Source organism: Poromitra crassiceps (genome assembly GCF_964638095.1).
Source record: "Poromitra crassiceps genome assembly, chromosome: 8".
NCBI classification, from domain to species: Eukaryota; Metazoa; Chordata; class Actinopteri; order Beryciformes; family Melamphaidae; genus Poromitra; species Poromitra crassiceps.
Window position 1 is genome coordinate 22,641,494 of NC_139629.1, and position 13,225 is coordinate 22,654,718.

Below are 13,225 nucleotides of genomic sequence, written 5' to 3' on the forward strand. Positions count from 1 at the left end.
CTCATATGTAGGCTATGAAAACAGCACATTGCTGGATAAATACAAGCATGAAAAATCACAGAATATCAATAACTTAGTGAAACGGGGTTCTGAAGAAACTGTCCTTTGAACTAAAGATTACACATTCAACATGCTTTCGTGTGTGTGTGTGTGTGTGTGTGTGTGTGTGTGCGCGTGTGCGTGTGCACACGTGCATGTGAGTTCATTTTTTTCACGTTTTTTTCAACCCTGCTCACAACATCTTGGTTTGCCTGTCGATTTAGCTTGTGTGCAGTTTCCTCCCCGATAGGCGCATCACGGCATGTGGAACAGAGCATTTTTTTCACGTTTTTTTCAACCCTGCTCACAACATCTTGGTTTGCCTGTCGATTTAGCTTGTGTGCAGTTTCCTCCCCGATAGGCGCATCACGGCATGTGGAACAGAGAGGACAGCGGCAAACAGATGGAGAGAACACTGGATAGAAAACTAATGAGGCAGAAATGGGGGGGGGGGGGGGAGAAGAGAGGAGGAGAGGAGAGGGGGATTTTAAATTATTCTCTTTACATGGCGGCCATGTCATTCTCCTGCTTTTTAATCCTGTCTTCCCTGCTCAGCCTCTTCTAACACCTCTGCCCTCCCTCTCTCTGCGCTGCTTCATAATTACAGCCCCCCCCCCCCCCCCCCCCCCCCCACACACACACACACACACACACACTTGTTGCTATAGCAATAGGCAGAGACAGTGTCCCTGTGTCTTAAAACCTTACATGCCTTTACAGGCTCTGAGCTGCTACTCTCACACACACACTCACACACACGCGCACACACACACACACACACACGCACGCACACACACACACACATACACACACACGCGCGCACACACACACACACACACACACACACACACACACACACACACACCTACCACTATACTTGTTTCATTTCACCAACATTCATTCCCTGTTACCCCGCTGTATACTGCTCACCTGTGGGGCAGCTATACAGGAAAAGCGGCATGCAAAGACTAAACGTGGCTTATAATGATGCACTACGACTGTTGGCACAGTGCCAGCCAGCTGTTTGTCAGCGTAGGTATGCCTACATTTAGAGGCCATTTACACCTGGCATTAACATGCGTTTTCTGCCATCAGATTGCAATCCGATTGTATTTTATCACTTGAAAGTACAGGTGTAAACACCCCCAAAACGCATTGAAGAAGGATTGCAATCTGATCGGCCAAACCACCTCCGGAGGTGGTCAGGGACGCATTATGACAACATTTAACACAAGTGTAAATGCAATGCGTCCTCTCAAAACGCATTCAGCAACTACCATACGGTAATCTTCGGAAGTCGGTGACGGCGCGCACACCTGTCCTGAACGCAATTCCCTGGCAGCACCGCACCGGTGTGTGCCCTCATCTCGGAGGTTTTGCCACGGCTGTAACCACCTGTGTTGCGTTCAGGTAACATCCTAAATTACAACATTATACAATTGAGAGCATAATTTCTCTTTTATATCAACACTTCTCCTTTGGAAAAGGAGTGGAAAATGAAAGGAAAATGAGGGAGAAAGGGTTCGAACCCTTTCCCCCTCATTTTCCTTTCATATAAAAGATAAATTATGCTCTCAATTGTATAACATTGTAATTTAGGATGTTACCTGAACGCAACACAGGTGGTTACAGCCAATGACATGCACGGAAAACGTATGTAGGCTATGTGTGTGTGTCACGGACCCAGTGTCTCCCAGCTCCATGGGAGAAGAACCTACAGAGAAAACTGCTATATCGACACGTCTGAAAAACTACCTCATGAGAGCGCAAAAGCTTTTTGCAATATTTGGGAGGTTTTTCGAAATTTACATGTTTGCATTACCCGATTTTTATTGCGATATTTAGTAATGGAAACACGGCTTACAGACAGGCCAAGGACAAGAACAAGAAAAGTGGCAGGGGCAGAGCAACGTGTCCTTTTTATAAAGAAATAGATGCAGTGCTGCGTGATCGGCCATCGTTTTGTCCAGGTGAAGGGGACATTCACTGCGCATTTGAGCTTAACAATAACCTCTATTTCCCTGTGCATGTATGCAAACATGCATGCACACGTTCAGGGAGCGCGCGCGTGATGACGTTCGAGCTGGAGAGCAATCGGATTGCAATCTGTTCACCCAAAACGCATGTTAGTGCCAGGTGTAAATGGAATCAGGCTGAAGTGATAAAATACAATCTGATTGCAATCTGATGGCAGAAAACGCATGTTAATGCCAGGTGTAAATGGCGTCTTAGAGCACTTTTAAGAAACCTCATGTAGCCTACAGATTGATGTGTCGTTTAGATGACTCGATGAGCAGTGTTATTGTGGCCTTAATGAATCCTGTCAAAAGTAGCACCAGGTTCAACTCAATCATGTGGCGACATTGGCGAAAGAGCCTCTATGTATTATGACTGTACTCTTGATATCAAGGTCTGTTGTTTTTATATTTTTTTCTACGTTTTGTATTGTATTGTATTGTAATGTGTTATGTTTCCTATTCACCTTATGTTCAGACCTTACAGTGGGCCAAATTATTCCGGGTCCTGTTAACACTTCCGGCGGTCACGGCGCAAAATAAGAGGGTTGGAGCGGACAGTGCAGGGTGTAAAATAAAGAACGTAGCCTACTACTTTGAGCTCGGTACACAGCAAGCAAGCAAGTATCCACTGTTAGCCAGGTCAGATAACGTTATCGTCGACAATGACGAGCACTTTCTTGTAAAACATACCTGGACTCCAACAAAGAAAGCTTCAGATAGTTTTCTCTCCTCCGAGCGCAGCTCGAGCCACTTAAGTCAATAAGACCCGCAGACATTAACGTAATTCCCTGGAATGCGAGACTTAACGAGCCAGTTACATGGCGTTGCATTCTTAGACATTGCCGTTTGCTTTTATTTGGTATGTTACATACAATTGGCCAAATTATTAGTTAATTCAGAGTTAGATGATATTGGAGCAGCCAGCCATTTTATTTTATTTTATTTTTAGCGGAAGTTGTGACACGACCACACAACCGGGTCAAATGGGCGTGGCTACATAAGGTGAATAGAGAGACACACGCGTCATCATTCAGAAACCACGCCCAAAACGTAGGAAAACACAAACTCCCGTCCAATCCAAATGCAAAGGCTTCCATCAATGGGCCATAGGCTCAATCACCATTGTGTTAAGTCACTATGAGAGATATAGTGACTTAACACATTTATTTAGATGAAAATCTTCCATATTATCGCTTTACCCAAATTCTGAAATGCTGAACCCAAATTCGCATTCCCATAAACTTTTGTTAACCACAGACTTTATTTTATGCATTTAAGTGAAATCCCCTAAAACCCCATTCACTTTTCCCCCCGACGAACCAAAATGGCGGTGATTTCTGGTTAAGCCTACAAAAATACGTCATCCCTGCGGTGCTGGAAATAAGGTCCAGGTTGTAAAAAGAGTGAATCTTACAGTAACCCTAAAACCACACCCAAAATGTGTTTTTTCAGATCCCCATCAGCTTCCACAACAGACAGTCAAAGTCAAAGTAATCAAAATATCAGATAACTAAAACAATCATAAAGATTATTAAACCAATGAGTTGAATCCCAAACAAACATCATAGCAGGTGGCATCATACCTGTTGTGTGGTCTCTCTCATTGCTTTCTGTTTTTGTTTTGTATGCTTATGATTTGTTTAATAGTAGGTACTGTAATGAATAGGTAATGGGGCTGTATGACTGAGTTTTTAAGTTGATTTGTTTTGGGCTTTGGAAGTTAAAGATGACGTTTGCCGGGTGAGTCAGGTCTCGCCCGGCTGCCCGCCCTGCCCAGCCTAACCTCACCTGGCTGATCAGCCTCGCCCTGCCCAGCCTAACCTCACCTGGCTGATCAGCCTCGCCCTGCCCAGCCTAACCTCACCTGGCTGATCAGCCTCGCCCTGCCCAGCCTAACCTCACCTGGCTGATCAGCCTCGCCCTGCCCAGCCTAACCTCACCTGGCTGATCAGCCTCGCCCTGCCCAGCCTAACCTCACCTGGCTGATTATGGCTCCTTCATTCCGGCCACCCGGCCTGTTTGAGACAAGGTCACCGCAAGCCCAGCTGACATGAATCATTACATTAGATGTCTAACGTGGAGACAGCCTTACCACCAACCCGGTGCTGGTATGGTAAAAGAGGAGAGGAGGTGATGATGGTAGGAGAGGCGGTGAGGATGTATGGTGGAGAGCCTTCTCAAACAAAAAAGAACGTTTGGTAACGTGTATTTCAGGCTTGTTTAACGTTATGTGATTCAGTGAATGAGCTGCCCATCCACAAAGTAACGATGTCCGCATTTGTGAAATTGGTGTCGCACAAGAAAGACTACGGGCTTAACACGCTGTCAATTTACATTAACATGAATTGAAACTCCCTCACATTGAATTCTTTGTAACGTTTATAGTCGACGGTGTTCTGCTTTCTGCTTTCCTTGTATTAACAATTTCCTCCACGTCTTCTCCCCGCATTCATGTTCTCTTCTGTGTTATTGTTGATTCACTTGGAGGTGTGTGGTGCCGGGTGAGATCAAACCTGCTGTTCGCGTCACTACACTAGCACTGCTCATTGTCAAGGCATATGATTGGCTGTTTATGAGCTGGGGCGGGGTTTGTCTGTAAATGATTGGCTGTCTGTAGCACGCTGTATTAACAAATGACATGATAGGCTGTTTATGAGGAGAAGCGCTCTTGTTTTTTTCATGCAGTCTATCGAACGGCTCTATCGAACCATTTTTTTAATTGTATTGATCACGTGTCTATCGCAATATATATTGCTATCGTTTTATCGCCCAGCCCTGGTTATAGGTCCAGACGACATTTTGGCTAATAATAATAATAATAATAAATATCGGCATATGAGACTTCCTCAGACTGTAAATAATGACAGAAGGGGCGGGACGACCGCTCTACAGCAGAAACCCCAAAATATCGTCTGTCTGTCGCAGAGTCATATTAGTCGTCAGACTGATCGACTCTGGTGCCCAGAGCGCCCTAACCTTAAACAAGTTGTTTGACTTGCCAGAGCGCCCTAACCTTAAACAAGTTGTTTGACTTGCCAGAGCGCCCTAACCTTAAACAAGTTGTTTGACTTGCCAGAGCGCCCTAACCTTAAACAAGTTGTTTGACTTGCCAGAGCGCCCTAACCTTAAACAAGTTGTTTGACTTGCCAGAGCGCCCTAACCTTAAACAAGTTGTTTGACTTGCCAGAGCGCCCTAACCTTAAACAAGTTGTTTGACTTGCCAGATCGCCCTAACCTTAAACAAGTTGTTTGACTTGCCAGATCGCCCTAACCTTAAACAAGTTGTTTGACTTGCCAGAGCGCCCTAACCTTAAACAAGTTGTTTGACTTGCCAGATCGCCCTAACCTTAAAGAGCATGGGGCAGGTTAGAGACCCCAATCAGTCAATGTGTAGGTGAATTATGGAGGAACTCGATTTTCACATTAAGACACTTACATATACACTACAGTGACTTCTGGGGTCGTTTTATTTTTTTAACTTTTATTTTGACATCTTGGATCCCAAAACTCCGACGTCACAGTGGGGAGTCGCCAGGCATGACCGTCTGTCCCTCTGTCTGTCCCTCTGTCTGTCGTCACTTAGGTCAGGGCTGTCAGTCACACACTATGGATGCTAACGCCGGTTTTCAGGAGGAAGAGGAGGTAGCAAATGTTTATGTACATGAATACGATGGCCTCAGCCTAATTTTGACAGTGAAAGAGAGCAGGAACAGCCCAGCTATGAAACAACGGACCGCGGAGAGAGTTGAGAAAGCAAGCGAGGCGAGCGGAGGCGGGCCGAGGTGCGGACTGTAATTCGATACACACACACGCACGCACGCACACACACACACACACACACACACACACACACACACACACACACACACACACACACACACACACACACACACACACACACACACACACACGCACACACACACACACACGCGCGCAAAAGTGACGTATGTGTCCAGCCATCTGGCCGAGTTTTCGAAGTCCCGAACACAGTGAGAAAACCTCCCGAAGCTGCTGCAGAGCAGAGCAGAGCAGAGCAGAGCAGAGCAGAGCAGAGCAGAGCAGCGGTGCTGTGCTGTGCGGGGAGGAAAGAGCCGCAGCCTCCCCCTCCCTCGAGTGAAGAGAGAGCGTGTCACACAGCGTAGACACACACACACACACACACACACACACACACACACACACACACCGAGTGAGAGAGAGAGAGAGAGAGAGGGGGACTGACGGAGGGCCCCTCCACTCGCTCTTTCCCCTCCCTCCCTCCCGGAGCGAGTGAGAGAGACGAAAAAGAGAGATAGAGAGCGTGTCACCGCGCAGACAGCAGGTACACACACACACACACACCGAGTGAGAGAGAGAGAGAGAGCGAGTGAGAGAGAGAGAGAGAGAGAGAGAGAGAGAGAGAGATAGAAAGAGTGTCACGCAGACAGGCAGCAGCAGCAGAGTGGAGCTGACTTGTTATCTGCATCTGCATGCAGGAACCTGGCGACACCCGACCCAAAACTCACTGACAACGACTTACTACAGGCAGCTACTGACTAAATGACTAACTATATACTAAAAACTAACTAGTGATTAACCTACCAACTAACCGACCGACTAACTGGCTGACTGATTGACTTTGACTAGCGTAGTACCTGACCTGACTATCTGTCCTGAATATGCGACTGATTTGACCATGCAGTGGGAGGGGAGAGGGACACACGCACGCGGGAGCCACTCCCCACTGTGACGTAGCAGGCTTTTTCTTGTCAGATTAAAAGTCTCTTATTTCCTTCTGAAAAAGGAAGGTGTTTTTCTCCATATTTTTTTTCAAACTTTTTTTTTTTTTTTTTTTAATGATGCATTAACTTTTCAAATGGACATAGGGACAAGGTTAAGTATACATTTAGCAAAGGAATTACCCTGCTCCATGCTCTTTAAACAAGTTGTTTGACTTGCCAGAGCGCCCTAACCTTAAACAAGTTGTTTGACTTGCCAGATCGCCCTAACCTTAAACAAGTTGTTTGACTTGCCAGAGCGCCCTAACCTTAAACAAGTTGTTTGACTTGCCAGATCGCCCTAACCTTAAACAAGTTGTTTGACTTGCCAGATCGCCCTAACCTTAAACAAGTTGTTTGACTTGCCAGATCGCCCTAACCTTAAACAAGTTGTTTGACTTGCCAGATCGCCCTAACCTTAAACAAGTTGTTTGACTTGCCAGAGCGCCCTAACCTTAAACAAGTTGTTTGACTTGCCAGAGCGCCCTAACCTTAAACAAGTTGTTTGACTTGCCAGAGCGCCCTAACCTTAAACAAGTTGTTTGACTTGCCAGATCGCCCTAACCTTAAACAAGTTGTTTGACTTGCCAGATCGCCCTAACCTTAAACAAGTTGTTTGACTTGCCAGATCGCCCTAAACTTTAAAACGTTGTTTGACTTGCCAGATTGCTAAACAAGTTGTTTGACTTGCCTAAACAGAACCAATGTTGTTCAAGTTGGCTTATTTGCCTTCAACATTGGTAAGGTGGTGATGTTTTCAAATTAACCGCCTTTTGTGTCACATTTACGTTGAGATTGTACGTATCCCTGGTTTGCACATAAAAAGCAGACATTTTATTCTGCCGACTGTGTTGGGAGAGGGAGGAGGGGAGGAAAGGAAAGGGACTACTGTAGGAGAGGAGGTAAGGAAAGGGACTACTGTAGGAGAGGAGGTAAGGAAAGGGACTACTGTAGGAGAGGAGGTAAGGAAAGGGACTACTGTAGGAGAGGAGGTAAGGAAAGGGACTACTGTAGGAGAGGAGTTAAGGAAAGGGACTACTGTAGGAGAGGAGGTAAGGAAAGGGACTACTGTAGGAGAGGAGGTAAGGAAAGGGACTACTGTAGGAGAGGAGGTAAGGAAAGGGACTACTGTAGGAGAGGAGGTAAGGAAAGGGACTACTGTAGGAGAGGAGGTAAGGAAAGGGACTACTGTAGGAGGGGAGGAAAGGAAAGGGACTACTGCAGGAGAGGAGGTAAGGAAAGGGACTACTGTAGGAGAGGAGGTAAGGAAAGGGACTACTGCAGGAGAGGAGGTAAGGAAAGGGACTACTGTAGGAGAGGAGGTAAGGAAAGGGACTACTGTAGGAGAGGAGGTAAGGAAAGGGACTACTGCAGGAGAGGAGGTAAGGAAAGGGACTACTGTAGGAGAGGAGGTAAGGAAAGTGAGTCATGACAGTCATGGTGGTGGACACAGAGGTGGAGCTGTGAGCAGACACAGAGGTGGAGCTGTGAGCAGACACAGAGGTGGAGCTGTGAGCAGACACAGAGGACAGAGGACACAGAGTGACACACGCAGGACATGGAGATGGATGGAGTGAGTGTGATTTCACACTACCTGGCACACACACACACACACACACACACACACACACACACACACACTACCTGTGTTCACACACACACACACACACACACACACACACACGTCACACACACACACACACACACACACACACACACACACACACACATACACACACACACACGTGACACACACACACACACACTACCTGTGTTCAGGCACACACACACACACACACACACACTCTACCTGTGTTCAGGCACGCACGCACGCACACACACACACACACACACACACACACACACACACACACACACTACCTGTGTTCAGGCAGGCACACACACACACACACACACACACTACCTGTGTTCAGGCACACATACACACACACACACACACACACTCTACCTGTTATCAGCACTGTCTGAATCAAAAGTGGGAGAATAAGTCCACGGATTAATGCTGCCTGCACTAGGGACAGAGAGAGAGATATAAAGAGCGAGAGAGGGGGAGAGAGACAGAGAGAGATCAAGATAGAGAGAGGGGGAGAGAGACAGAGAGAGATAAAGAGAGAGAGAGGGGGAGAGAGACACAGAGAGAGATAAAGATAGAGAGAGGGGGAGAGAGACACAGAGAGGGGATGGAGAGAGAGGGAGAGAGATAAATAAAGAGAAGAAGAGAGGCAGAGAGAGAAAGGGGTAGAGAGATACATAAAGAGACAGAGAGAGAGAGAGGGGTAGAGAGAGAGAGGGGTAGAGAGAGAGAGAGAGAGAGAGGGGGTGTAGAGAGAGAGGGAGGGAGGGTAGAGAGAGAGGGGGTGTAGAGAGAGAGAGAGAGGGGTAGAGAGAGAGGGGGTGTAGAGAGAGAGAGAGGGTGTAGAGAGAGAGAGAGGGCGTGTAGAGAGAGAGAGAGGGAGGGTAGAGAGAGAGGGAGAGAGAGAGAGGGGGGGTGTAGAGAGAGAGAGGTAGAGAGAGGGGGGGTAGAGAGAGAGAGAGGGGGTGTAGAGAGAGAGAGGTAGAGAGAGGGGGGTGTAGAGAGAGAGGGGGGTAGAGAGAGAGAGGGGGTGTAGAGAGAGAGGTAGAGAGAGGGGGGTGTAGAGAGAGAGGGGGGGTAGAGAGAGAGAGAGGGGGTGTAGAGAGAGAGAGGTAGAGAGAGAGAGAGGGGGTGTAGAGAGAGAGAGGTAGAGAGAGAGAGAGGGGGTGTAGAGAGAGAGAGGTAGAGAGAGGGGGGTGTAGAGAGAGAGGGGGGGTAGAGAGAGAGAGAGGTAGAGAGAGGGGGGTGTAGAGAGAGAGGGGGGGTGTAGAGAGAGAGAGGTAGAGAGAGGGGGGTGTAGAGAGAGAGGGGGGGGTGTAGAGAGAGAGAGAGGTAGAGAGAGAGGGGGGGTAGAGAGAGAGGGGGGGGGTGTAGAGAGAGAGAGGTAGAGAGAGGGGTGTAGAGAGAGAGGGGGGGTAGAGAGAGAGGGGGGGGTGTAGAGAGAGAGAGGTAGAGAGAGGGGGGTGTAGAGAGAGAGGGGGGGTAGAGAGAGAGAGGTAGAGAGAGGGGGGTGTAGAGAGAGAGGGGGGGTAGAGAGAGAGGGGGGGGTGTAGAGAGAGAGAGGTAGAGAGAGGGGGGGGGTGTAGAGAGAGAGAGGTAGAGAGAGGGGGGTGTAGAGAGAGAGGGGGGGTAGAGAGAGAGAGGTAGAGAGAGGGGGGTGTAGAGAGAGAGGGGGGGTAGAGAGAGAGGGGGGGGGTGTAGAGAGAGGGGGGTGTAGAGAGAGAGAGGTAGAGAGAGGGGGTGTAGAGAGAGAGAGGTAGAGAGAGAGGGGGGTGTAGAGAGAGAGGGGGGGTAGAGAGAGAGAGGTAGAGAGAGAGGGGGGTGTAGAGAGAGAGAGGTAGAGAGAGAGGGGGGGTAGAGAGAGAGAGAGGGTGTAGAGGACGTAAAGGATGACAGTGTAACAGAGCTGTGTGAAATAGAGATAAGAGCTGGGGAATGCATATCCTTTGCTGTCACACGCCCACACACGTGTGGTCAGTACATCTGTCCAAATCTGTGTGTGTGTGAGTGTGTGTGTGTGAGTGTGAGAGAGAGAGTGTGTGTGTGTGTGTGTGTGTGTGTGTGAGTGTTTACTCTGTCCTTTTGATGGCTGAACGTCAAAACACTGGCTGTGTCTGCCTGTCTAAAAGGCCTGCGCTTTGCCCAGCATCTCTCTGTGTGTCTGTGTGTGTGAGTCACTGTGTGTGTGTGCGTGTGTGCGTGTGTGTGTGTGTGAGTCACTGTGTGTGTGTGTGTGTGTGTGTGTGTGTGTGTGTGTGCGTGTGTGTGTGTGTGAGTCACTGTGTGTGTGTGTGTGTGTGAGTCACTGTGTGTGTGTGTGTGTGTGTGTGTGTGTGTGTGTGTGTGTGTGTGTGAGTCACTGTGTGTGTGTGTGTGTGTGTGTGTGTGTGTGTGTGTGTGTGTGTGTGTGTGTGTGTGAGTCACTGTGTAAGCAGCTTTTAATCAGCGGCGCTTCATCAAACGAATGATGAATCACTCATGACATATCGCACGCTGCACGGTGAGTCCTAAAACCCGGAAACTCCTCGTCTGGAAGTCAGTGCAGGTTGTTTTTGAAATGGCTTTTTGGTTCGATGCCTGACATAACAAACACTTTGTCGTGTTCAGCAGGATTGTCAGGGTTTAGGACTTTTGCCTGTTGCTTCTTGGTGTAGGTTGTCAGAATGCAGGTCGCCTCGTCGTTCCTACAATTTCAAAAGGTAGAATGGGAGACAGAGCCTTCAGCTAGCAGTTTCCTCTTCTCTGGAACCATCTTCTAAGTCTCTGTCCAGGAGGCAGACACCACATTTAAGAATAGACCATTCCTCTTTGATAAAGCTGAGAGTTAGGGCTGGCTCACCAGACCCTTAGTTCTGCTGCTCTCAATCTGAATGCATGAAGAACCGGAACTCGAGGGACTCCGTCGGCCGCGGGAGAAAATCCCTTTCCGCTCCCTGCAAGCTCTGCCATTGGCTCCAACCCACCGGCTCTGACCATTTATGGATTTCCTTTCCCCTCCCCGCGTGTCGCTATCAAATCCCTCCGTCGCTAACAACAACAATGCTAGCTCGTTGTAAGAAAATTGTAAGTTTTACTACACACTCTCAGTCACGTCCACTCCATTTTGATTGGGTAAAGCACAGCATGCGAGCCTGCCCCCTGCTTTTCACAAAGTTTGCCGACAGAAGTCGAAAGTCTGTGTGGAGAGATTTTGCTGCTATATATATATATATATATATATATTGCTGCTATAGGCATATAGGCTTACGCTTAGTTCACACCAGAAGCATCTCAGAAGCAGCGCGTCATGGAAGCATCGAGCAGGAGCCTGGCCATTCACGCAATAAGCACTCTGTGTTTTGCCCCGCGTCACGGTCACAACTTGTATTGACTTCATGGCTGGCTGCCGCTCGCGTCAAAAATAAATCCAACGCAGAAACTCTCGCTGCACATGTCGTGGGGGACCTCAGCATATGACGACTGACATGACATAATGACATGTCGTGAACATGAAGAAGGCTTTAGTATGAATGTTTATGACTGGTGTCTTGGCTCATGTCAAGTTGTCATAACAAAGACATTGACAGGTTATGGTGTCTTGGTTAATCTCAAGTTGTCATAATGAAGACATCTCAAACAATGTCAACTTTGCATTAACCATGACATAAGTAAGCAAAATGACACCTAATGACAACAGTCATAAAGATTCATAATCTCTCTCTCTCACTCCTGCAGGGGCTCTGGACACGGACGCAGAAAGGACCAGAGGGCTGTACCACGAATGTTGAATAAGAAGATCCAGGATCTGTCCCTTGATCTGGTTTGCCTTAAGATAAGTGCCATCTAGCTGGATTCTAGTTAAGTCATACCACGAATGTAGTTCTCAACTCGTTAAGTGGATCCAGGTTTTTCTAATCAAGTTGAGAGCGCGTGCACGCGAAAATGCTCGTGCACCGAGCTCGTGCCCGCAAAAGAGGCGTGGTTTTTAACAACTAGCCAATCACAATCCAATATGGACTGCTCCAGCTTTTACAGCGCCAGACACGCCTATTTCCTCATTCATTCAAAGCGCAAATCGTGAAGCTTTCCTGTATGGCAGAATCAAAATCCGCGTTGGATATTATTAGTCTGTTACTGAATGAGTGTCTAAAGTTACCGCTTTTATTCACATCAGTCATTTCTTTGAAGAGCGGTTTCTGCCTCCACGTATCTACAGCAGCTCAATTCACCCTCTCAATAAACTCAATAAAACCTGCATGTCTTTTTTGCGAGTGGAAGTAATGTGTAATCTATCTCAGTCTAAATTTCCAAAATCCGTAGGCGTTTTTAGACCATTTAGGCTCAATGAATAATAATGATCTCATGATGTGTTTGGTAGCACTGATGGCATAATTCCTATAGGGCTAATAGGCTATCAATAAGAAAAATAACGATAATAAAATAAAAAAAGGCTGCTGAACTGAATCGACACGGTACATGCGGGCATAGATTTCATTTATAAAAAATTGCCTATTTTGTCTTCACATATAGGCTATTGGCAGCAGAGACGCATATCTCCATATTTCATACAAGGACTATGCTGGAAATAATATGAAGTTCAATCACATCATACAGGCCAAAAGCAACACAGTTGCAGCTGCAAAACACAGGAGTAGCCTAGATATGAATAATCTGTGTGCAGGCGATCCCATATTAAATTGCTTAGATGTAGTAGGCTATTCTGGCATGTATGACCATGTCCAACCCAACGTCAGCCTCAGCTCCGTTGCTCCGTGCGCTTTGGAGACGTTTATGTAACCTTTTTACGCCGGTTTAGTGATATTTCTCCACTCACCGTT

General features: G+C 47.4%; 1 protein-coding gene across 1 annotated transcript in view; it reads right to left on the bottom strand.

Moving 5' to 3' along the window:
• Positions 1 to 8,249: 8,249 nt before the first annotated feature.
• The window catches only part of gfra2b (GDNF family receptor alpha 2b), a gene marked incomplete at both ends in the record, with an annotated part of 180,497 nt that continues 175,521 nt past the window's right edge, over positions 8,250 to 13,225 (bottom strand). The window contains 2 exons of the mRNA XM_083641113.1: positions 8,250 to 8,323; positions 12,115 to 12,127. Coding sequence (XP_083497239.1) covers positions 8,250 to 8,323; positions 12,115 to 12,127 — 87 coding nt within the window. The remainder of the gene's footprint in view (positions 8,324 to 12,114; positions 12,128 to 13,225) is intronic.